This window comes from Centruroides vittatus, unplaced genomic scaffold, assembly GCF_030686945.1.
Source record: "Centruroides vittatus isolate TY-2023 unplaced genomic scaffold, ASM3068694v2 contig_364, whole genome shotgun sequence".
Classification (NCBI taxonomy): domain Eukaryota; kingdom Metazoa; phylum Arthropoda; class Arachnida; order Scorpiones; family Buthidae; genus Centruroides; species Centruroides vittatus.
Genome location: NW_027122188.1, coordinates 5726741 through 5753174, shown reverse-complemented (window position 1 = coordinate 5753174; position 26434 = coordinate 5726741). Strand labels below are relative to the sequence as shown.

The window sequence follows — 26434 nt, the reverse complement described above, 5'->3', positions numbered from 1 at the left end:
CAAAAATAATAAATTATCACAAAGTTTTTTGTTAAAGAACCAATTTATACTTACATTAATCGAATATGTTAAAACAAATTTGATTAATGTATCGAGTAATGTATCGTAAACAATACTACATAAAAGATAGGATTTTTGATTAAAAATTTTTAATTAGTACATACATTTTCTTCATTCAAGAAATAGTAAATTTAAATAAAAAACTATTATAGTCAAGTTACTATTTAACATTTCATGTAAAATGTTTCTTATTGAAATATTTATTCATAGGATAACATAAACCAGAGCTATTTTATAAATCAGGGAAATCCAACTAGCAGCATAGTGTGAGAATGACTAATTCTATAATGTATTAATGTATGCTCTAATATCATAAACAGTCATGGTATGAAACCAGTATGAAAAGTATCCAAATATGTAAAATAAATTACTATTTATATTTCATTGATACTTTCATGAATAAGGTGTAGTTTTAAGAATTGAAAAATTAAAACGAATTAAAAAATTGGATTGTTTTTTTATTGCTATTGCATAGACTGAAGGCATTAACATTCTGAATGTTATTGAACATCATACTTAAATTTTGAATAATTCAATTTCATTGCAAAATAAGTCATAAACAATTGTTAATTTTATGAGTTTAATACTTAGTATAAATTGCCATCATATAAATAACCAGAACTAAAGTACAAATATTCAATTTTTATAATACAAATTCTTGCAAGCCTATTATATGAAATATGCAATTCTCATAAAATTTAATTTTTTAGAGTATATTCTTTACAATTTATTTTTTGTAATAATTTATATATGATATAGTATATTATATATAAATTATTTGCTTTATAAAGTAAAACTAAAAAGATAAAATTATGAAATATTTTAAATAATAGTACAAATAAATAAATAACAAAATGAAATATTTTATATAAAAATTATTTTTATATAAAATATTTTTCTAAATTATTTTAAGATTGCAGTTTTTAAATATTTTGATTACTGATAAATTGTCTAAAAAAAGGAAAAAACTTAATCATTTACTTTGCTAAGTATTTTTTGTTGTATAGAGTTGCAAATTTCATACTTTTTGTTTTAAGAAGCATAGGGAATATTAATGCAATAAAATGAATATTGGAAATTAGTATTTCAATATTATGCTGCCTTCACATCATGGATATTTTGCTTATCTCATAGAAGATTTGCAAAAATATATTATGGAAACAATAGCCAATGATGAATTAAACTTGTTTGACTTCAATACTTCTCATTGGCTACAGTTTCAATGATACATTTTCACTAAGAGAAAGTTTTCCTGTGTAGTAAGCATGGTTACTTCACATCATATAAAAAAAATGTATAGTTCACATCAAGAAATCAATCAAAAGAGCTTTTGATCAAAAGAAATCAATCAAAAGAGCATAAACAAAAACATGGCTTTTATCAAGATAAAAGCCATGTTTTTGTTTATGAAATTTTACTTCATACCTTTTATAACAACACACATCTGTTACTATTAATAAATACTATATTGCAGTGCATTTACTTAAATATACAATGAATATGTGCAATATGTTCATGATAATATGAAAAAATAACCTATTATTCAAACATTATTTTAAGATGAAAAAATAAGATTTTAAATGAAGAATAATTTAAATGTAGATTATTATTCATTTAAAACTTTACATTTCATCTTAAAAGTGATGCTTAATAGATATGTTAAACAGAAGTATTGGCCCCAGTTTAAAGTTGGACAACCCTGATATAAATTGTAGATCCTAAAATTTGTCTTTTTATTTATAAAAAGAATCTGAAAATACTATTTGATATATAACTGATATGAGAAAAGCTTACAAAACAAGTTTAAAATATATTTTACACAATGTCCTCATTTATAATATGCAATGTATGAAATTTTTCTAAAATAATTTTTGATAGCTTTTACTGTATTAAAAGCCTTGATTAGGCACCTGTAATTAATGTAAGGCCCCAGCAAGTATGTGCCTTACACTTCTGCATAAAAATGTAAAATAATAAAAAATAAAATTTCTTAATATTTCAGATACATATTATATTGAATAATATGTGATATTCATAAAATGATATGCATTATTTTTAAATACATGAAAAATTTGACAAAAAATATATAGAAAGTTATTTCATCAAGTGTAGAAAACTTTGATATGAAGACTAGCACTATTTACAGTTTTAGGCATAAAAAACAATTTCCATACAAAATGAAATCTTATAAGAATGATAGTAATTTCATTGAAATTACTAGTGCCAAAATCTTGATAATTACTAATAAAGCTGATACAAACTTAGTATTTTATTTTCATCTCTATATGCTAAGTATCAAAACATAGTAAAATAGTTTACTTCAAAAATAATGCTTAAATATACTAAAATGTTAAACTTTATAAATTTTAATGAAAAAATTCTGATAGATTATGTATACAATGTGTACACTTTATTAAATTAATTTTTTTGTATTCTTTTGTATGTAATGCAAATCTATGCACAAAATGTGCAGACTACATAGTCTATGATAATAATAGTCCAATTAGTTTATTATTTCTAAATACACATGAATTTTAAAGCATAATTTTGATAGAAATAAAAAACAAACCACAGACTGTTGTGGAATAATCTGGGTAATCTACATGTAAGGCGATGTGTTTAGAAGTAAGTTGCATATCAAAGGAATATCAATAATTTTTATTATTTTCAACAATTAAATTTATATTTGTTCATAATGAGAGTTTAAGTTTAATTAATAAGGCCATGTAGATATTTTAAATATTTCCATTTTGTTTTTATAAAACAGAAATTTTATATATATTTTTTCAATGTATACTCTATTTTCATTTCATATTTGAAATTTATAAAAATTAACATACAAGAGAATAAAACTTTTAAAGAAATTAAATTATATTTAAAAATTTAATTGTTTTTAAGATTTAATTTTCTATCTCAAGTTCTATCTATTCTCAATTCTATCCTATAAACAAGCTATTAATTTGAATTATATATATTACTATGTAATTCAAATTATAAATTAAAATTTATTTCCAAAATAGTAATACTTCTATAATCATAATTTTTAATTTAAAAAGTTTTGAATTCATTCAGAATTAAATATAACAAACAACAATGTTTCAATCTAAATATATCTGGAAATTTAATATATATGCTAAAGTAATTAAAAATCAAAAATATTTTGAAGTTTTTTATTATTTTAAAGTCATTTATTCTTAGATTTAAAAATTTCTTTAATTTTAAATATAATTTACTTTAAAAAAGTATAAATATGAAAAATAAGTAACATAGATTTAACACATATTTTATAGGAAAGAAATAAAGGTGCAAATTCTTAATGCCCATAGAAGGGCATAGTTGTGGTTCTGGTTCTGTGGTTGTAGTTTTCTTTTATAATGCTTATAAAAGTTAGAAAACCAGAACCACAATTGGAATCATACAGTACAGGAATATAAAAATTCTTCCAGTATAGGTATTTTAATAGTATGAGAACTTCTTTCATTAAAAATAAAAATTTGCAAACAACAGAAAATAGAAGTTTAGATTCAATTTTCTTTTGTAAAAATTATCCTTTTCTTAGTTTCACAATTAAACTAGTAAAAATACTAATGGCAATAGCTTAATTTAGCTTAATATAACTCTGCAAGACCCTACAAAAATTTTGTATAGAATTTCATAACTTATTTCAAATTTTTTCCTATGATGACTATTTTGAAATAGATATCACACAGATTTGTAATTTTCACTTATACCTTGCTCAAATAATTGTATTTCCATAATACTAGTACAGTATATACACATATAAAATTTAAAATACAGCATCATACTTCATACTGCTTCTGGAAGACAGTGTATCATACAAATAATAAACTGAATTTCATGTGAATCATAATTCATAGCTCTGATGTGATTTACAAAAATTAATTATAATTAACTGACTTTAAGTTGAAAATTATATCTTGTTCTAAACTAAAATTCACAAACTTTTACTTTACTTTAAAACAGTGAAAATTATTATTAGTTTTTTATTATTCCATTCAGAATTTATACATAAATAATATGAATTTTAAAAATAATACTTTGAAGAAGAAGAAATAACTAAGAGTAAATCAACTAAGCCACTTTTCAACCACAATATTTCTAAAAATGAATTAGAATCTTGAGACAAGTCTGGGCTACTTATTTTCTTATAGAGATGTAGAATAATTTTAGAAAAATATGAATATGGAAGTTATCATATAATATAAAATTATCTTGAATTAATTAATAAATTGTCAATATGTATAGAGTGCAAGAATTAAAATTTTAAAAAAAATTGAAAGCTAGCATTACATTTAATTGTGAAAGTATTAGATCAATAATTAAAATTTTAGTCAAAGTATAATTTTTAATGTAATAAAAAACTCAAAAATATTTTTGTCTTAGATAGATAACATCTCATTATATTTATTAACATTTTAAATTAATTTTTAGGATTATACCATTTAATAAAAACTATTGTTTCTTTAATCAGGATTAGTTTTTACTTTACGATGAAAATGAATCCTGATTAAAGATGGAATAATTTATTATAAAGTAATTCATAATGTTTAAATTAAAAATAGTTCAATATTTAAATACTAAACTATTGAATATAAATAAATTTTTATATTTAATTATATCAATTTATATTTTATACAACATATTTAAGCAAAATTTTTAAAGTAGAAAAACTTCTCATCCAAATCTGTTCTTGAACTGAGCACCTTGGTTACATCATGCAAATTATGTCATCTGCAATTTTTGAAAGTTGCTGACCATATCTAAAACTTTAGTTGAACGAGATGGTTTACCATTATTCTATAAAAAAAATAATTATAATTTAATATTTTCAACTGTATTAATTTATGATTATTATTATTATTATAATAATTTTACATTACCTCATTTCCTGATGGAGATGATGATCCGTACAGCTGTTTTTCTTTCTGTTCGCGCTGTTCACGTCTTTGTTGTGCAAGTCTTAACCATGCTGGTTGTTGATTTTCTTCAATACCTTTTGTATCTTGTGAAGAATTGCGAGAATTACTTAATTTGAATGATTTTGATTTGTCTCTCTCATTAACTGATCTTGGTGTTTTAACATCTTCACAGCTATCTTGTTTATGTTTTAAAAATGATTTCTTTGTACTTTCGGGAACACTAGCTTTTCTTGTTCGCATTTCTGATACTGAATTATTTGTTGAATTACTATCAGTATTCGTGTTACTTCTAGGTCTAGATGATATATCTTGATTTGTATCTTTTTCACCAGATTTACCAGTAGTAGCAGTCTTCACTTCTGAATTAATTTCTCCTGAGTGATTATTATCCATATTCACACCATTAGATACCAACGATGTGTCCTGTGCAATGTTACTTTTTTCCTTTTGAAATTTTGAATCGGGTATATTTTTATCACTGTCTTTTAAGATAGAGTTTGAAGTATTTTCTGTATTTAAATTATTTTTAACACTTTTACCATTTGAAGAGTCATTGATTGAATTTTTGGATTTTTCTTTATCTATATGTTTCTGTTTGATAGAACGTCTTGCAAATACATGAAACAATTCAGAGTTTTGTGGAAGAGAAGTACGAGTTTCTTGAATGTGTTTTCCATTTACTTCTTTTTTAAGTTCTGTTTCATTCTTAGGTGACACCAATTCTTTGTTAATTTGATTTGCTTGAACTGCATTTTCTGTTATCTTTCTTACTGTAGTTGTCTGCATTTCATTAGTATTTGTTTTTAATTTATTACTATTAGAAGTAATGGCAAATTGAGGTAAATCTGCTTTAGAAATTGAATTAGTGCTTTTTATTTCTTTTGATTTATATTTACTATTATTGGTTCCTACTGTTTTATTATTTGAAGTAATTTCAGCAAATACTTCATTATTGGGAGCTGAACTGATTTGATTTGTAATATTGTTTGAATCAAGTACATTTATAGAATCTTGCCATGTCCTTATTGGAGATATTACATTATCTATTTTTTGATTTGGACTTCTTTTCACATTGTTATCACTGTTCTCACCATTTAATTTATTCAATGAATTCTGATTTTTACTATTATAAGCTTTGTTTTGTTCTTCGTTCAAAATTAATTCAACTTTTTCAGACTCAGATTCTTTGGTTTCTTTATCAGTTTGAGCTAATGAACTTTCTTCTTTGAAAGTAGTTGTATTTTTAAGATTTTGTTTTTGCTGACTAACATTACTTTCAATAACAGAATTTTTATAAGTAGAAATTGGTGTTAAATTACTTGGAGATGAAATTTCATCTTGGGATTCTTTGCTTATATTTTCAATTTCAAAATTCTTTTCCTGTACTTCATCATTGGCATTGTTTTGTGTTAAATTATATGTGGATTCCTGTTTTTCCTTTTGCACTCGTTTAAGATCTGCCCAAGTTGTAAAACTGGATGAAGTTTTTGATAAAAATGATTCTTTGTCTGTTTGAGGTGAATTTTCTGATGTTTTTACTTCTTTATTTTGATAATTTTTGCTCTCTCTTTGGTCTTTAGTGTTACTGATGAGAGAATAATTTACACAGTTATCACTTGAACTTTTTACAACTTGTTTATTTGCAGTACTTGAAACTTGCTTAAAACTATATTCTAATTTAAATTTAGGTGTAGTACTCTGTTCTAGATGTTTTTCATTTTGACTACTTTGAAATGCATGTGAAATAAAATGTTTGAAAGTTTGTTCATTACTAACTTTAGAGGAATTTAAATTTAAAAATAAATTCTTTTTCTCTATCTTGTTTGATGAATGCATTCCATCACAGATATTATAGTTTCCAGGTGATTTTGATGAATCATTTAAAACATGTTCATTTGTTTCCTTATGTGATGAAACACATTCATTATCATTATTCTTTTTAATTTTATGACTACTTCTTCGAGAACCAAACCATCGACTTAGAAAAGGTTCTTCTATAACTTGGTCATCTTTTTCTTCTTTTACATATTTTTCATTTTTTTCAATGTCAGAGTTTCTTCGCATTTTTACACCCCAAAGGGCAAATACTTCTTTGGCTTCTTTTCCATTTTTCTCTTCAGAATTATTTGTATTATTATCATTATAATTTTCAATATTAATTTCAGATTTTATTTCATTACATCCACATGAATTTTTCTCAATGTTTTCAGAATCAGACAAGATGCATTCTTTCTCTAATTTATCAAATGTACTGTCCAATGATTCAGTAATATTCCATTTTGGAGAAACTGCTAATGGTGATAATAAATTTTGAACCATATCTTGATTTGAGTTATTTGAAGTATTTGAGATTTGAGATATCGAGTTTTCTTCTGGGCTTTCAGGTGATGATTTTGAAGAATCACTCAAAATCATGTTTTCACTCTTCGTGTCATTAAAAATTGGACTAGTAGGAATAAATTCCATATTGATACCTTTCAAATAAAAACATATAATTAAAATATTAAAAATTGTGATATAAATTATTTTTAATAAATTTAAGATGTAATACATTTTTAATAACATATGAATAGATTTATAAACTGAAAAAATATATTTTTATAAAAAATACATTCTTATAAATGAACATTCTACATAGTACACGAAATCCTTGTTAATTCAAACTTGGATAGTTCAAAATCCTGTTAGTTCATAACTGTACTATTTGTCCTAGCTGGGGATATAGGGATTTACATTTTAAGGAATTCAGTTAGTTCAAAATACAGCTACTTGGAAATTTGAAGTGAAGATTCTGTCTGAACTGTGATATGGGTATGTTAATTTGTTAGTTTAGATCAAAGTGCCTCCATGCTATAAGAGAACAATAGACCAAGAACGACTCCATCTGGTCAATACCATTTTGCTTTTACAGTAACACATTTTTGGGTGTCACCTTATCCATGGACTACTCTTTTTTCTCTTATCTCATAAAATATGGCTGGGTTTTGGGATTGCAAAATTGGGCTATGAGTAGCAGATTGAGATATTTGTAGGGCTCTAGTTAAACTGTAACTAGATAGAGCTCTAGGCTACTACATTTGGGTGACTTACTACTTTTCTACCACTTTAAAAATAATTTGGGCTACATTTTGAGATTTTCTGCTTTACTTTTTATAAAACTTATCTGGCAACCTGTGAGGTTCTCACTGGACACATGCTGTCTACTTGCAGTTTATATTATTATTAATTATTAATTAATGAAAATTGCATTCTGTATACGTAGCCGTATTCTGTTTACTTAACACATTACATCAGTTACATGGCATTTGGCATATTGTATAGAAATATGTAATTTTTGGATAATTTGAAACTTGATAATTCAAAGTTGATTATTTCATCCCTTGAATTTTGAACTAACAATAATTTCCTGTACTTACAGTACAGTATCTCTAAAATTTCAGGGCCATAGGAAGAGAGAAAAGTGATCTGGCCAAAATGAGAGCCATTGTCATTTTAAGGGGAAAAGCAATCATTAAGGTATTTCTTTCTCCCTTTTTTTTTACCCTATTCCCTATGGAAAAATCTATTTGTTTGGTCTGATAGTGTTACATGCTAGTTGATGATTTTAAATTAGAATTTTATTTGTAATGTTAGCAGCAAAAAGTGGTCCAGCCATGGCTGGACCTGTTCCTAAAGCCTTGAATCTATATACAACTATAAATTACATTAATAAATACAATTATTAATATAGTAGACTATACTTTTTGTATTCATTGATATTGGTATCAAAATTAGCATGTCCAACAACGTATAAGTAAATATTTATCAGTTGCTTATTATTATTGGTTTAAGTGAGCCCCAACATGATTACACTAAATGGATCTTGATTTACAGAAAACTTTTAATGTAATCTCATAATTTTTATTAATATACTTTTTAACTGTATTCAGTGGTGGATCAGGCACTTGATGGATCCAAGCACAACCTGGTTTTAAGTCTTCCTTATTCTAAATACTAAGTAATGCTATCAAATCAATTTATAACTTAATATAAAAAACTAGCAATGAGTTGGGTAACCTTCCCAGCAAAAAAGTTAAAACTGTGTGAAGTGCCATCTGTTAAAGAATTTTTAAACTTTAAATTACCTTCACTAGAATTTTCAAATTCATCAAAAAATATTTTGCTTGATTGCAAAGAATCAGAAGATGGTCTTCCACTGTCTTCACTAATTTCAGGTGTAGATGGTAAACTTCCAAGGCCAGAAGCAGCAAGCTTTATAAATAATTTTTAAATATTGAGATTAACCTTTTTAGAAAAGTATATAAAATTTTTATTAAGTTAAATTGAATTTATAATATGTAAACCTTAATTTCTCTAAAAATCCTCAAATATAGCCTACCTGCTGCTTTCTGTGACGAGGTAAACCATGTGTGCGTTTTGGTCTAACTGCAATTTTATGACGTGCTGCCTTATGACTCAAAGGCACAGACTGACTAACATCAGCATCATCTGAAAATAGAAAATAATTTATATATTAAATTATTTAAAACATCTTGTAGCTAAATTATATATTATTTAAGGATGTATTATTCATCTTAAATTCAATAGTACTGGAAAAAGTAATGGTAAATATTTAAAAGACTTTTTAGACAAATACTGCTTAAAAGTGAATTATTAAATAAATTATTAATATACAGTAGAGAGTCGTTAATCGGAACACTGGTAATCGGAATCGCCGGTAATCGGCACGATTTTCAGTCAGACTGTGTCGTGCTGAATCGAACGTTTTTGATACTAAATTTACTTCTAAAGTATAATTTTCATGTTTTTATATTCTTCAATATATTTATTTTGTTTGTACAAAATGCAGAAATAATTTTTAATGATACGATAGCCTCGATTATTATTATAAAAATTTTCATTAGGCTTAAAATCGACGAAAATTCAACACGAAGTGACACGCAATGAAGAAAAATTTGAACATCGGACAGGTTAATGTATTTTTTCGTACATAATGGGTAATCGGAACAAATGACTAATCGGAACAACCCCAGTCCCCAATTGATTCCGATTTTCGACACTTTACTGTACACGCATCTTTAATGTAATGTTTTATTTTAAAATGTAATATTTTATCAATATCATATTGTCAACATAAATACATCTAAATTTTTGAATAATGATTTATTCAATAGAAGCTGATACTATATATGCTAAATTATAATTCATATATTACAAGCAAATAAACAAAATGTATAAAAAATTATTAGACTTAATTTCATACTATAACTTTATCACTAAACTTATATGGAGAAAAATATTATGTATTTGACAGAAGTATAAAAAAATTTCCTAAAAGATTTCCAAGATTAAATATGCAAATTTTAACAAAATTTTATTGAAATATAATAACAAAGAATTGTTAAAAATACTTTTTTATAACAAGATCAAAGTTTTCAGTAGTAAAATTAATGGAATAGAATTTTAACTTTTTGCTATTATTTGGTTTACATTTAAGGAATAAATTAAAATCCAATTTGATAACAAGCATTTTACATTGTCTGTGTTATATTTTAATGAAATAATTTTTCAGATCATATATATATATATATCTAAACAAAAAATTGCTTTATCATGTTCTACATCAAAATATATCCAAAAAGTTATTTTCTTTTCCATTTATTTTATTTCTTTCAGGGTTTATTTCTTTTCTTTAATATAAAATACCAAGATGCAAATTATAGACTTCTTTTTTGTCCTGTCTTTTTTTCTTTTGAGATCTTTAATGAACTTTTAACCAAAATGTATTCTTCATTGATAACTCAAACTACTTAAAACTTGAAAAGCAAATACTTAGCAGCTCAGCACTACAGAGAAACTGAACTTATATACTCCTTCAATGGTTTGGTAGTAAGTGGCAAGTTACTACCAAACCAGTTACAAGTTAAATAAGGTACAGTTAACCCCCGTATAACATGGGAGTTATGTTCCAAAAAATTGCTGTGTTATGCAAATCCATGTTATATAAAACAAAGAAATAGTATGAAAAGGCAGGTTGGGTTCCAAAAATTAAAAAACATGCTATTATATTTTCATAATTAAGATAAATATCTTTATTAAAATTTTCTTAAGAAGTGATACATATTAATATAAATTAAACAATGTTTTTGTCATCATCACTAAGCACTATTAACTGAAAATTTTTAATCTACATAGCCAAAAAAGAGACACAATTAAAGTCTTAAAGTATACTTGTAAAGGTGTGGATTGTCCCAACGGTCAGAGGTCCACGCCTCTGACCATTGACCATTCAATGCCTAAGAACCGGTGACGAAATAAAGCAAGTATGGAATAAGGAAAAAACATCTGGCAACACAAAATGAGAAGCATTGAGATCTGGAAACACTGAAACAAGTTTCAAGAAGGACCATGTGTGCCGACAAAAGGTGGAAAAAGAAAATTTATATACTGTACTTAAGTACTAATAGTTCGTGAAAATTATGCATGAAAATCTGATAGTACAGTATGTACGCACCCGAATGAAAAATGTCAAATGAGGTATCTTTCACACTTAAAAGCTTTATCACGTTTATTGAACTGTTGTATGGGGATTTCCCTAATTTCAAATTAGATAAAGTTCACTTCTAATGGTTTTCATTACATTTCATGTTGTATGAGGGTTTTACCCAATTCTCGAACCATGTTAGAGTGAATCTGTGCTATAGACGTGCCGTGTTATATGGGGGTTACCTGTATTTGTTTTATTATACTAAGTCAGGGATGGCGAACCTATGGCATACGTGCCCAAAGTGGTATGTAAGAGAAATCATCTGGCACGTAATGTATCATATGATTTCTGTCTTTTTCAATCATTCTTTCTGTTTATCACCTGATCATCTTTTTTTTCAATCAAATTTTTTACATTTATTCAAATTAAAGTGTACTCGTTTAATTTCTTTAAATATCATTATTCTAAGTCTAAGACATTGGCACGTATTAACATCTTTAAAGCTAAGTATGCTTACAATATGGCACGCGGAGTCAAAAAGGTTCGCCATCCCTGTACTAAGTTAATTTAATAGAAAAAAATTTTAAATTTTGATTAAAAATTAAAAACAAAACACATTTCTCATTCTTTACTGAATTATAATTTTTTTAAATATAAATACACTAATAATAATATTTTAATAAAATGAATACCAATTAAATCAATATATAAATACTACACTTATATAAAAATAATATTTCAAAATGTAGCAAGCTTGAATAAAGAAATGATAATTTCTATTTTATGATATATTGAAAATAAAGTTTATTTAATAATGAAAATATTAAAAAAAATTAACCTGAATCTGCAAATTTTCTATCAGATAATGACATTCTTGACGAATGGCTGGAAAAAGTTTGTCCAGTCAAATCCTAAAAATACAAAGTAAATTGCAATTTAGACTTTAAGAATTCATTAAACAGAAAGCTAAATTAAAAATAATTAATTAATTAATTAAATTAATATTTCCTAAAACATAAGTTCAAAATTTTAAAAAAGTTGTTAAATCAAGAATCTATATTACACTGCTTTTTTTTATGTTTAATTTATGATATCAATCAAAATATCAATTAAATTATAGAGGGTTATTTTCTTTTCAATATATATAAAGCAATTCAACAAGTAAGGGCAAATTGCATTTTTAATTTAATTTTATTATTTTATATGTATATGTCAAAAATTGCTGGGACAGGAGACTTCTTCTAAGGGGATGTTTGCTCCGAAATATGGCAAGGCTGGAGATGTCCGCCTTGTATAGTCCATCAGTGTCTGCCTGGAGATGTCCACTTTGTATGTCTCTAGGGACGTCCACCCTGACTCGAGTGCCAGCCTCCTTTTTTATCCGATCTAGCCTGGGAAAACCCATCAGCTGATCGAGCGTTGTTGGAGACAAAAGTTGATTTTGCAGGTGTTGGGTCGCAGGTGAGTTGTTGATAACATTAAATTGTCATTCCCACGGAGCTACCAATACCATATTTCCATATTTGGCACAACACTTGCAAGATTCATTCTGTTTACTTGTTCAATGGTTGACTTTCCACTCCTTTAACAATAGGTTTTTTCATTTAGCACTAGATTGTTATAATTCTCGAACAGTTGTTGACATAAAGAGTGATATTCAATCTATTTCCTGTGCAATGTTTTCTTAACAATTGCGATGGAGAAATAGACTAAAAATTTCTTTAATTTAGGGCTAACTCCATTCTGATCTCTCACATATACATGAATTATGTAATAAAACATGTTTCCAGTTATAAATTTCAAATATATCATTATATTCTAAAATAAAAATTTCTGTTTTCTTTGAATTATCAAGCATAATTTAGGTATTCTTGAAACCGTGTTTTCTTATATGTTGAGCATCAAACACAAGACCGTGTTATTTATTAAACACTTGGCACTTTTCCACTTCTATTAGTTGAAACTAATCAACTAATAGAAGTGGAAAAGTGCCAAGTGTTTAATAAATAACACGGTCTTGTGTTTGATGCTTCTGTTTCTTTGAATTATCAAGCATAATGTTAAAATTCTTTTTAATTTATAGATCATATAAAGTATATGATTGAATAGATTCAAAATAATTAAACATATACTTTTCTGGTACAAATTTTTATAGTTCTGTAATTTTTTTTATGATGTAAAATATTCAGTTAAGAAACATTAAGAACTGATGTTGCAAAATTGGAAACTAATTTATTTGCTTTACTAGACTTTATTTTTCAAATTTTAAATTTTAAAAACATACCTCATCATTTTCAGAGCTTCCCATGCTTATCAAACTTCCAGCACTACAAGTGGTATGCGATATCCCACCTTTAGACTAAAAAATAACATAATAAATATTTTTGAAATATTTTAAGTAAATTTTAAACTTATTCATTAAAGTAAAGTAATGTGTCATGATGATAAGTTTTATAGAAATTTTGAAACAGGTAATATTAGAACATTATTTTGGATTAATTAATATGTATACTGCTATATTTCAATAAGTTAATAATCTTAACTTATTGAGATTTTAATTATATTAATATTACTGTATACATAAGAAATTACATAATCAAAATACTAAATTATCATTTATTAATTTTTCCAATGTTTTCAGTTTATACAGTTTTGTAATAATTAAAAAATAATAATAATAATGTAAAAAAAAAATTGTCATGGTAATTACATCAAAAATAAATATTGAATTTGTAATTCTATTTTTCCTAAATAAGATTTTTAAAGCAATATCTGAAGTAATATCTGTTATAAATGATTTATTTCATTTTACAAGAAAAACATTTGGAATACAAAGATCAAACATCCCCATCAAAAAATTCTCTGATAAATCTAAATAATGAACTTTTGATTTAAACAAAATTGAAAAATAGATTCAAGCTACAGAAAAAAGTAAAAGAGAGTCCACTTTTGTAAAAAAATTTTTGAAATATCTTTGCTCATTTCATGTATAGTGCGTTGTCACTAAATTTATTTTATTTGTAATTTTTTTATAAAATTCGTTATTCATGTGTCATTGCCTTGTTAAGTCCTCGTTACTCTTACCCAATAAGTTCGTTTCAACCATCTCAGGCACTACACATGTATAAGAAAACTACTCTTTGAGTAGTTTCTTTATAAATGACATAAGCAGAAACCTAAATATAATTATATTCATGGTAGTAATTTTTTTTTATTGTATACATTACATTATATAGAGATAAAACAGAAAAGTGGAAATAATTCATGTGTGTGCATGTGTGTACACGCACACATTGTTAGACTTGGCGCTTATCGGAAAGATTGGTAAAAAGGCAGTTAGACTAGCGTAACCGGTTATGTAACAAAGGAACAAAGAGTGCACAAAGATTACACACAGTCTTGACTCACGGAAGGTCAGCGCTGGAAAAGGGGAGAGTGAAATGAGGTCACCTTCCACGAGGGGTCAACAACGCCACCAACCTTTTATTACGTCAGAAGAACATCTACAAAACATCACGATCATTGATTCCAACACACATATATAGCAAGTTGTCACTTACTGTCATTGGAAAAGATACAAGTATATCTGTAATCATTTACAATTATTGTTATTGAATTTTCTTTATGAACAATAAAATTGATTCTGTGAGATGGGAAATCTACAGAATCAATCAAGAATCTCATATTTCTCATCAGAAAACAAAACAAAAATATTTCTAAATAACTTTATAGATTTCTTAAACAATTCCTTAAGTAGAATTTCTTAATTTCTTAAAAATGACAAACTCTATCTCCAAGGTAAATAGATAATGAAACAACAAAATGTAATTTGTTATTTAAATGGAGTCCTGTTTCATTTGATACTAAATTATTTTGCAATAAGGTTAGATAATTTTGCTGATGATCTTTTTTAAGATAAATAAGTTAAACCATTACACAATATATTTATAATGAGTAGTTACTTGATAATAGTTGTCTTTGAAATTTGATGTTCTTGTTATATATTTATCCAAATAATTACGATAATTAATTACATTCTGCATAATATATATGATATCATTTCATTTTGTATAGTTATATTGTCTTAAATGTTAAAAAGTTATACTTTTTAGAAATTATGGAAAATAATTATGTTTCTACTATGCAATATAAAAAAAGATAAATCTAATACAGACCTTTAGATTCTGTGATAAAATATCAGCAGTAGTAGGACTAGTACATGGACTATGAGGTAATCCAGCATCTTCATCATCTGAATCTCTCCTAGCTCTTACGCGAGCAAATAATTCAGTCTATAAAAATTTTTAAAAAGAAATTTATGCTTTCTTAGTTAGTTTCAGAGTTTTTCAAATAAATTATATTTTAATGAGCAACTTGTTATAGCCTATATATAATTTTGAAATCTAAATTTTCAAAATTATGTATATAACAAGTTGCTCATTAAAATATAATTTTGAAAATTTAGATTTCAAAATTCTGAACTGTAATTAGATTATTCTGATTATAACAGTAGTGATAGTTACATTTAGGAATTGCAATCCAGCAGTGTTTTCAATCTAGCTGGATTTTTGCTGGATTGAAATCATTCCAGCTGGATCCAGCACGGATGTATTTTTGGTGCAATAAAGTGTTATCTATCTATCTAGAACTCTACTAATACACTTATTTGGAAAGAACACCTCTTATGGTATACTCTGCTTCAAGACTCAAGTTCTTGAATTCAAGAAACTCACTTTGGTTGTCAGGCTTTAATTTTTTTTTTTTTTTTTTTAGGTTAAGTTTAATTTATTTTTAATTTAACTATTCTTAATGTAATATTGTAACATCCTATCCTAAAGTCTAATTGGAATGAAATGTCTACTGGAAATACCCTATATTGTAACCTTGCCAGGCCTTCTGGCAGGGTACTTCCACCTCATGCCACTACCATGTATCGTAACAATCTTCACCATCTATTCTACTCTGTCGATCTGTAAACAAATACCAGCAATTCAATCTGTCTTTTTGTATAAATTATGCCTTATGTAACTACTTACTCTCATCTTCTGTAATTCCATTACTAATTGCAACTCATGTAACAACTATGGTACAACCATTCCATCTAGGTGTTAATTCTTTCTTTATATTTATATACCATAAATACTGTAAAAATGTTACACTCAGCTATGTTTTGACAGTACTGAGTATGCACGTTTGTGCCTTTGTGGCCAACCTGGCAACACTTACCATGCCCCTGGATTTTGCCCTTTGTCTCCCGGTCAGCCATTCTGACCACATGCATGGTACTGCTGACACTCTCTGTACTAGAGCTCCAAATAAATTTGTTTTACCCGTTAAATTCTGTGGTTATTTCATCTAGAACCCCAAAGTGGTGACCCGAACAGTGATCACAAGAACTTATTTACCCAATTCTGTGAGTAGTTAATTAGTTATATATTTCCCAATGAAAAGCGGAGACCCCCGTTGAGGTAGCACGTGTATCAGTGAAAATTCCACCATTTTGGAGAAAGAACGCTAGAGTATGGTTCACACAGGTTGAATCACAATTTGCTGTCTCTAATATCACAACAGAGGTTACGAAATACCATCATGTACTAGGATCGCTTGACTGTGAAATAGCCGAATTGGTCGCCGATCTAATATCCCAACCATTGATGAGCATGCCCTACACGGACCTAAAATCGTGATTAATCGACGAGTTCAAAGAATCCGAAAGTAGGAAGGCAAAAAAATTACTTTTAGAAATCGAGCTAGGAGACAAAAAGCCCTCAGCACTACTAAGAGAAATGCGGGCACTGGCCGGTACGAAAGTAACGGACGAATTTCTTAGAACGCTCTTTCTACAGAGGTTGCCTAAAGCCCTGGTCACACTATGCGATTTCCAGCCACGCAGGTGACCGCAACTGTAACAAGCGTGAGTCGCACGTGTCCTCTCGTGGTCACACATTGTTCGTTGATGTTGCAACTCGGAATACCTGACCCTATAATAAACCAATAAAATTACAGTAGCTTGTTTTTGTCTACTTTCGTGAGTTTACAGACATTTTTACATTCTACTTCAGAGTATTTACAGAATTTTAGCTACTTTTCTTATTAAAATAGAAAGCAGTTCCTTTTCTGGAATGAATAAAAGAAAAAAGGCGCTAATTTTGTTAGAGCTGGCGAGAATATACGAAGAGAAAAATAAGAAAAAACGTTCATGCTGGGTTAAAACTTGACAAAATGAAAATCAATGGGCTAAACAATCGTGCTTTCTTTCACCAGTTGATGAATGAATTAAGGATGCGCGTTTGCAACCGTCGCCAGTAGAACAAACTTTTTGTTTTTAGTTGTGGTTGCAGTCGCGCCGGTTTTCGAGGGGGAATTACCAATTAACGGGAACAGCCGTCGCAGTTGCAGTCGCCCGCGCGGCTGGAAATCGCATAGTGTGACCAGGGCTTAACAACGTGCGTTCAGTTTTAGTGACCAAACAAGACAGTCTCCATACCTTGGCCGCTATGGCTGACAAAATTATGGAGATAACCAGTCCCAATTCAGACATATGTTCCACCAGTGATGCAACCGCACACCAGACAGATCAGCTCTCTCGTTTGGAGAAAGCTGTGTCAGACCTTGCCATTTCAATCCACGCATTACAAGCATGTTCCTCCTCACGCTCAGAGAGACAACAATGTTCTCCCAGTCCGAATCTACCGGGTTATAATGTTTGTTGGTATCACTTAAAGTTCAAAGCTAATGCCAAGAAGTGCACCCCACCTTGTTCTTTTAAACGTGTCATCAAGGAAGCCTTGGGAAACGACTAAGCCCCACTCTCTCTGCGACCCAGAGGGGCGGGGAGAAAACATCCAATTGCTTATTTATTTTTGATACTACCACTGGTCTCAGAGTTCTGGTAGACTCGGGGGCAGACATCTGTCTTACCTCCAACCACTCTAGAAAAACGACATATCAGTAATCGCCAACTCTATGCAGCTAATGGCTCCATGATACCTACACATGGGGAGCGCCTCCTTAAACTTGATATTGGACTCCGACGAATGTTTTGCTGGCCATTTACATTAGCACACATACAGCACCCTATTATAGGAGCAGACTTTCTAAGTCACTTTGGCATTCTTGTGGATTTAAAGAATAGGTGCTTAAGAGATAATCTCACTCACCTGGCAACCCCAGGAACTACCACCATCACAAATCAGCATACAGTGCTAATGGTATCACCTCAACAGAAGTATTCCAAGCTTCTCTTGGAGTTTCCCAACCTCCTGAAGAAACAACCTACATATCAGCAAGTTAGTGACCATAATGTCTACCATACAATCGTCAGACAGGAGCTCCAGTCACCGCTAAGCCAAGATGACTTCCTCCTGATAAGCTCGCACAGGCAAAGCTGGAATTCCAACAGATGATAGACATGGGAATATGCAGGCCCTCCAAAAGTTGCTGGTCCAGCCCTCTACATCTTGTTCCAAAGTAGGACGGTTCATGGCATCCTTGTGGGGACTACCAGGCCTTGAATGCTATCACTATACCAGACAGGTACCCGATACCCCACCTTCAAGATTTCAATTGCCAACTCAGAGGCAAATCCATCTTTTCTAAAATAGACCTGGTGCGGGCATTTTACCACATACCTGTGGCACCAGAGGACATTCCAAAAACGGCTGTGATCACACCCTTTGGCTTATTTGAATTTTTAAAATTGCCATTTGGACTACGCAATGCTGCCCAGTCATTTCAAAGATATATTCACAATATTTTACGCGAATTAGACTTTGTCTACTCGTACCTTGATGATTTTCTCGTCGCATCTCGTTCAGAGGAGGAGCACGTATCCCATTTAAGAACACTTCACTAGACTCCACAGGCATGACATCAACATCAACCTGTCAAAGTGTATTTTTGGTGTGCAAGAGGTTTCTTTCCTGGGCTATAATGTCTCCCAAGCAGGAATTGTTCCCCTGCCCGAACGAGTTCAAACCATCCGAAACTTTCCACACCCGGATACTATAGAACAGCTCCGAAAATTTTTAGGGCTGGTCAACTTTTATAGACGTTCACTTCCTAGCACGGTACGCACGCAACAAGCTCTTTTTGATTTGTGCAAAGATACCAGGAAAAAAGATAAACAAAAAGTGCAATGGACCCCAGAGTCAATCGCAGCCTATGAACGACTTAAAGAGGAACTAGCAGATGCTTGCCTCTTAGCCCATCCTTCCACTGATCTTCCAATGACTGGATGCATCGGACTTTGCAATAGGCGCAGCTCTTCAACAAAAGAATAGTTCCATTGTCAAACCTCTAGGCTTCTTTTCTAAAGCTAACTACAGCACATACAATCGTAAACTTTTAGCGGCATATTCAGCAGTGCGATACTTTCGCCACATTTTAGAAGGCAGGAGTTTCATGATATATACTGATCATAAACCCCTAACCTACGCATTCCAGCAACATTCAGATAAGGCATCCCCTCGCCAACTTCGTCATTTAGACTACATTGGCCAATTTACCACAGATATCCGGTACATACCAGGGAAGGATAACATAGCTGCAGATGTCTGCTCAAGAATTAACTCTATTTTTCTCCCAACAGGAATACCCCTGGAAGATATTGCAGCTGCACAAGATGAGCTTGCTCAACTTTAACAATCACAAACATGTTCGCTGAAATTTCAAAAGGTTTGCCTCAATAACGGCATTGAAGTGACATGCGATATCTCAACAGGCAACCACAGGCCTTATGTACCTGAACAGTACTGCCGGCTAGTTTTTGACTCCCTACATGGGTTAGCACATCCGGGAATGAGAGGTTCAGTGGACCTGGTCAGCAAACGCTTTATTTGGCCATCAATAAGGAAAGATGTTAGATTGTGGGCTAAAACCTGCATTCCTTGTCAGAGAGTCAAAGTAGGAAGACATACTAACAGTGCAGTGGGGACCTACAGCCAAGTCGATTGCCGTTTTTTTCACATCAATGTGGATATAGTGGGTCCCTTGCCATTTTGCCAAGGCTTTATCTATCTAGTCACAATTATAGACAGATTTTCATGTTGGCCAGAAGCCACACCGGTGACAGACATCTCAGCTGAGACTATAGCCAATGTAATCCTTTCTACATGGATTGCACGGTTTGGCATACCACGCATTATAACCACTGACAGGGGTCGCTAGTTTGAATGCCAACTTTTTGCTGATCTCACCAAAGCCCTGGGAATTAGCCACATTAAAACAACAGCATACCACCCAGCTGCAAATGGGAAAATTGAACGGTGGCATCGTCAGCTAATGTCCTCGCTGAGAGCACAACTGACTGATAACTGGGTTGCTAAACTCCCAATTATCCTCTTGGGGCTAAGATCCTATGTCATCCCCAACTACAACACTACAGCAGCAGAGATCACGTATGGCGAACCCATTGCACTGCCTTCTGACCTCCCCGTTGACCATGAGACTACTTCCGCCAACAACTTTCCTACCTTGATCTGCAGGTTGAAGGATCATATGAGGTCGACCCGCCCAGTCAGAGATGTCCACCACTTGTCTAAGAATATATTTTTACACTCCGAGTTGATGAATGCCTCGCACGTCTTCATTCGCCATGATGCATCACGAAAACCATTACAACCAATCTACGATGGCCCTTTCCATGTCTTACGATGCTCAGAGAAACACTTCGACTTAGATACGCCTTGTGGGAAACAAACTGTTTCAATCGACCGTCTCAATCCCGCCTTCTTTCTTAAAGATACAACCACTTCTCTGCCATCCTCCAACAGTGACAATGGACCTGTGGATAGAAATGACCACCCGCCAGATGAGACCACACAAGTCAAGGCACCTTGCCCAAGGACAACTTGTTCTGGACGAACTGTACGTTTCTCTTCTAAGTTCCTGAGTATTGTCACTGGGGAGGGAGTATGTGGCCAACCTGGCAACACTTACCATGCCCCTAGATTTTGCCCTTTGTCTCCCAGTCAGCCATTCTGACCACGTGCATGGTACTGCTGACACTCTCTGTACTAGAGCTCCAAATAAATTTGTTTTATCCGTTAAATTCTGTGGTTATTTCATCTAGAACCCCGAACCTTAATAAAAATTGAATGAATGAATAAAAAAATGTCTATCTATCCAGCAAGTTATGTTTATTTTAAAGAAATAAAACACTTTTAAAAAATGCATAAGGAGCTTTTATTATTTAGACTGGTCACTATAAATCAGTAAAACTTCTTACACATTTAGGTAGAAAACTTAACTTTGGTTTGGTTTAACACTTGAGATAGAGATAATTAACTTTAAATGTTTAGTTAGATTATAATTATAATGCAATCTTTAAGTTAAATAATAGCAAAGGTAATTCTACTAATTAATTTACATTAATATATTATAATAATGTAAGGACGGATAATCAGTGGCTAAGTGGCTATCAGTCTTACCAGTTTTCTTATATAGGCTCTACATATTAGTCTGTAGTTATTTATAATTATATAAAACTATGTACTGGAAGTAGAATAAGTTAAATAAACTACACCTTTATCAATCCAGCAAAATTTAATAAAATAATAACGTTTTCAATCGTTTTTAACGATCTTCCTCGGTTACAAAAAAAAATAGAACATTAAATATAGAACATAAAATGTGTTCGGAATAAATATAAAAATTAACGGAAAATGCCCAAACAGACAAAATATAGATAAATAAACAAAATAAATAGCGGAAAAAATATATATATAAGATATAACAACAAAACCAGCATTGCTTGTTAATAACATTAATTAATGTAAAAGGATCTCCGCACAGTAGACAATGAGTCCGCATCTCTATGGTTTATACAACCAGTTGTCATGTGCACCTTGCAGATTTCCAATCTCTCAAGATGTTTGACCGTTTGCCTATTCGTCGTCGTTTTTATAATTGCCTCTTAATCCCATTGAACGTTAACATCCTTCTGTCTTGCGTATGACGCCAGCGCAGTGTTGTCAAGGTTCTTACCGATTGTATATTTGTGCTCTTGAGCCTTTGTTTTAAACTGCGCATCATTGCACCCACATAAACAAGCTTGGAATTCAAATGTTGGTTGTGTAAAGGCACCAAATATATACCCGTTGTTGAATTCCGATCCTCTTTCTTTTTATCGTTTCTTAAAAGTTTGAAAACAGTGGGATTACATCGGTATACAATGCGAAAATTATTAGACCTGGCACTACATCTATGTATCTTGTTTAAAAATGGGATGTAATTAAGCACTATTCTTTTTATATTTATTCCAAACACATTTTATGTTCTATAGTTAAAGTCGTATTTTTTTGTAACTGAGGAAGATCGTTAAAAGCAATTGAATATGTTATTATTTTATTAAATTTTGCTGGATTGATTAATTAAGGTATAGTTTATTTATAAGTAATTTAATTGTTAGTGTTAGTAAAGTAGTGAGAAAGTTATTAGTAGCAGTCTAGTAGTTAACAAAGCGGCAACGTGACGATGTAGACTTCTGCGCTATTATTTAGAAAGTTAATTGAGTATTTGCAGATCCGCAACACTGGATCCAGCACCAAGTGCTGGATCCAGCGTTGCGGATGCACTTGGCGCTGGATCCAGCTGGATTGCTGGATGAAGGATCCAGCAATTGGAAGGATCCCTAGTTACATTATTATATAACATACTTTACATAAAAGTTTTTCAGTCTCTTAAATAATATGCTAAATATTATTTCATAAATAATTTGAATTAGATAATGTACAGAAGATTTCTAAAATATAGTATTTAGAATTTTATTGCATCATTAATTTTTATAAATATAGCAGTTAATAAACTTATAAATAAATTTATAAAGATATTAACACAAAGTTACAAAAACACACACAAAAAAGATTTCTAAAATTGAAAATAACTGATAACATTTACAATTACTCAATTACTTTTTTATAATAAATAACAAAAGTCAGCCATATTTATAAACTAAAATTATGCATAAAAACCAATTTACTGTATTTTAACTTGAATTACCAACTTACATTATCATTTTCTGTATGAATTTTCTCTCTAAATGTTTAGAAACTGAAAAAATTGTGTGAGATCAAAGTTTACTGACAATTAGTCCAGCCCAAACAGTTAGCCTATAACATTTACCTAAACTCTACTTTACATAATACAGGACAAAGCCAGGACATATCCCAAACCATTCTGAAACTGACCTTTAACAAGGCAAGTCTTGTTAAAAATCAATGTCATGTCAGTTTGGGATGGAGAGTGAAAACCTCAGTTATTATCAACAATGCATTTTTTAAAAAAGTTTCCTAGGGTTTACATTAAAAATTCTTTTTCACCTATCATGCTTGACAATTTGGAAATATGGAGAAAGAGAGAGATAATAACAAACTGCCTCACCTATGTATAGTGACTAACTAATGTCATAAAAAGCTTTTATAACCAATCTTTTCAACTCAAATTTTATAATTCCAAAATAGTCATTCAAATGATGTGAGGTTTTCAATCAATCCTTTTATATGGATTGAGTCTCATAAAATTAAACCAATCTAGATGAAGTTTTCTGAATTTTTGGCCAATGTGAATTTAGATGATTAGTTCCTACTTTACTGAGAAGGGATGACACATCATTATCTTTCAAGAAAATCTTGCAAGATAATGACAGTGAAGGGAGATGTCATCTATAAGGATGTTAGGCTTAAATGAAACTCACAGAATGTAGAGAATAAATAAATTAATTATAATAAATCAGGATTAAGTGATAAGAATTTCAGATACATTTTTATTAAAATTTAAATTGATTATGACATTGTTTTAGATCCAATTAACAATATTTAATATAAAATAAACTGTAAAAGCAACTATATTTTTAGTTTTTGATTAAAATTGTCTTGTGAATCTTCTCATTAACTTCATTAGTAAAGTTAGTCCTTAACTTTCAGATAACTTGTTAGCTTGTATATAAAACTTAATATCTTTATATTGTTTCTCGTATGCCAAATTAGCACTTTTGTACATTTTCAACTGACAATTTTGAGCAGTGATCCTTCTCTCAGTTTTGGTTTTGTAACAGTAAAATCATTTGTGAAAATTAATTTTTATTGTTTTTTTTCACTTATCTTTGATTTTAACATTTTAAATAATGTTTTATGTATTGTGACATATTCATTACAAAAAAAAAATAAAATTTTTCTACCTTAATAGAAGATTTTATAACTTTCATTTTAGCTTCCTGGGAACATGCAGCTCTATTGTTTGATTTTCAGATAATTGATTTTAATACAGCATGAACTTGTTTTGCACAGAGTTACATGTCAGCAGCTACTGTATAAAACAAAATTTACACTCTATCCCAAGTATCCCAGATGATACCCAGACACTTATGCAATCATTTATAATTAACAGAAAAATATTAAAATGTGCTTAAAATTCATTACTTATGTTTTTACTATAATGAATAACACTTTACAGTCTGATGTTTTTGAATATACAGAGCAAAATTTTATTACACTGTATTGAGTCCATTAGAAAAAAAATACATGCAAACTGTGATAGTCATGCGAGTGTACAATAGTCCACGAGAGGCAGTACACAAAAAATAACAACAATTATTTTTTTTTTTTTCATGTGATTAGCAATATACAGGATTCTTTCAGATTCCAACTCTTAATGTTATACAATATCCCAAACTGGGGCGATAAATTGAGCGAATACAGAACAAAAGAACACACTCACAACGAATAAGAAAAGACAGACTTGTAATCTTACGACTAACTTACACTAAATTTTAAAATAATAAGGAAAGGAAGAATAGCAAGAAGTTTTAGTATGGGAGGAGGTTATAAGGAATACCCGGGTTTTCTGTTTGGTATTGACAGTCTTCTGGTTCCCCACCAGAAGAGTGTCAATCAAACCACTCTAAATCGTTTCTCGCTGATCTTTTTTGGATCTCTTCGAAGATTCTCCTTATACAAGGGATGTTGTCTCTCTCTTTTTACATTAGTGGGGTCCTTTCTCTTTCTGTAGGCCACTTTCGTCTCCCTTTGTCCTTTTAGATGACAAGCAGGAGCGTAAATTTCAGACATCTACCTTCACCAAGAGTCCAACCCAAGAATGAACCTTCTTATCATTCTAATCGCCTCAGGGCCTTCACTTCCCTTTGTTAACCTGGTTTGTGGAAAGCGTTACCCCACTCACAGGAAATAATGTTAATAGAAAACTCGAGAAAACAAAAGGAAGAACAAAGAAGAAAGAAAACTTAAAACTAAACTTATATCTAATATATACATTAATACGGCATATTGCCACAAAACCAAGTATTCTCTACAATGAGTAACATTCAATAGTTCTCCTTGTACAGAATGTCAGAACTGAAGAAACATGGTTTTACTGACTTAAAAGTTAAATGTCAGATTCAGATGGCAGTGAGAGTGGTTAATCTGACCATTCACCATCTGTGAATATATAAATCCACATACAGTATATCAAATTCTATATAAAATAAGTCTCTGGTGTATATATTTTTATAAACTCATTATAGCCAAAAGTTATGGATTGCCTGTAATTTTATAATCTTTAATATTAATCCTAAAATTTAATTTTATTATTAAGTTTATAATCAATACTGATTCTAATTACAATAAAAATTATTTCACTGAATATTTAAAATTCAATTTTATATTAATAAAATTATCTGAAATGCTAATATATTTCTGAATTATAATTTAACATTCTGATCGGAATTAGAAACCATTATTTACATACTGAATGAAGTCCTTATTATAGCAATGACTACATGAAATAAAATAAAATTTTTAATGATAATTGATTGCCCTTGTTGGTATTTTCAAATTAATGTTGAGATAAACAAGATGATTAAATTTTTATTTAAAAATTTTATATAAAAAAATTATTGGATTCAAATTTTGTTAAAATCAACAAATAACTTTTAACCAGAAAGGATTTG

General features: G+C 29.8%; 1 protein-coding gene across 1 annotated transcript in view; it reads right to left on the bottom strand.

Moving 5' to 3' along the window:
• Positions 1-3190: 3190 nt before the first annotated feature.
• Positions 3191-26434, bottom strand: part of LOC136975152 (homeobox protein 2-like) — a 60635-nt gene continuing 37391 nt past the window's right edge. Inside the window, exons 5-11 of the mRNA XM_067270180.1 lie at positions 15663-15779; positions 13772-13846; positions 12326-12398; positions 9379-9488; positions 9125-9251; positions 4962-7474; positions 3191-4878 (exon numbers count right to left, since the gene is read on the bottom strand). Of these exons, the coding sequence (XP_067126281.1) occupies positions 4804-4878; positions 4962-7474; positions 9125-9251; positions 9379-9488; positions 12326-12398; positions 13772-13846; positions 15663-15779 (3090 nt within the window). The 3' untranslated portion in view covers positions 3191-4803. The remainder of the gene's footprint in view (positions 4879-4961; positions 7475-9124; positions 9252-9378; positions 9489-12325; positions 12399-13771; positions 13847-15662; positions 15780-26434) is intronic.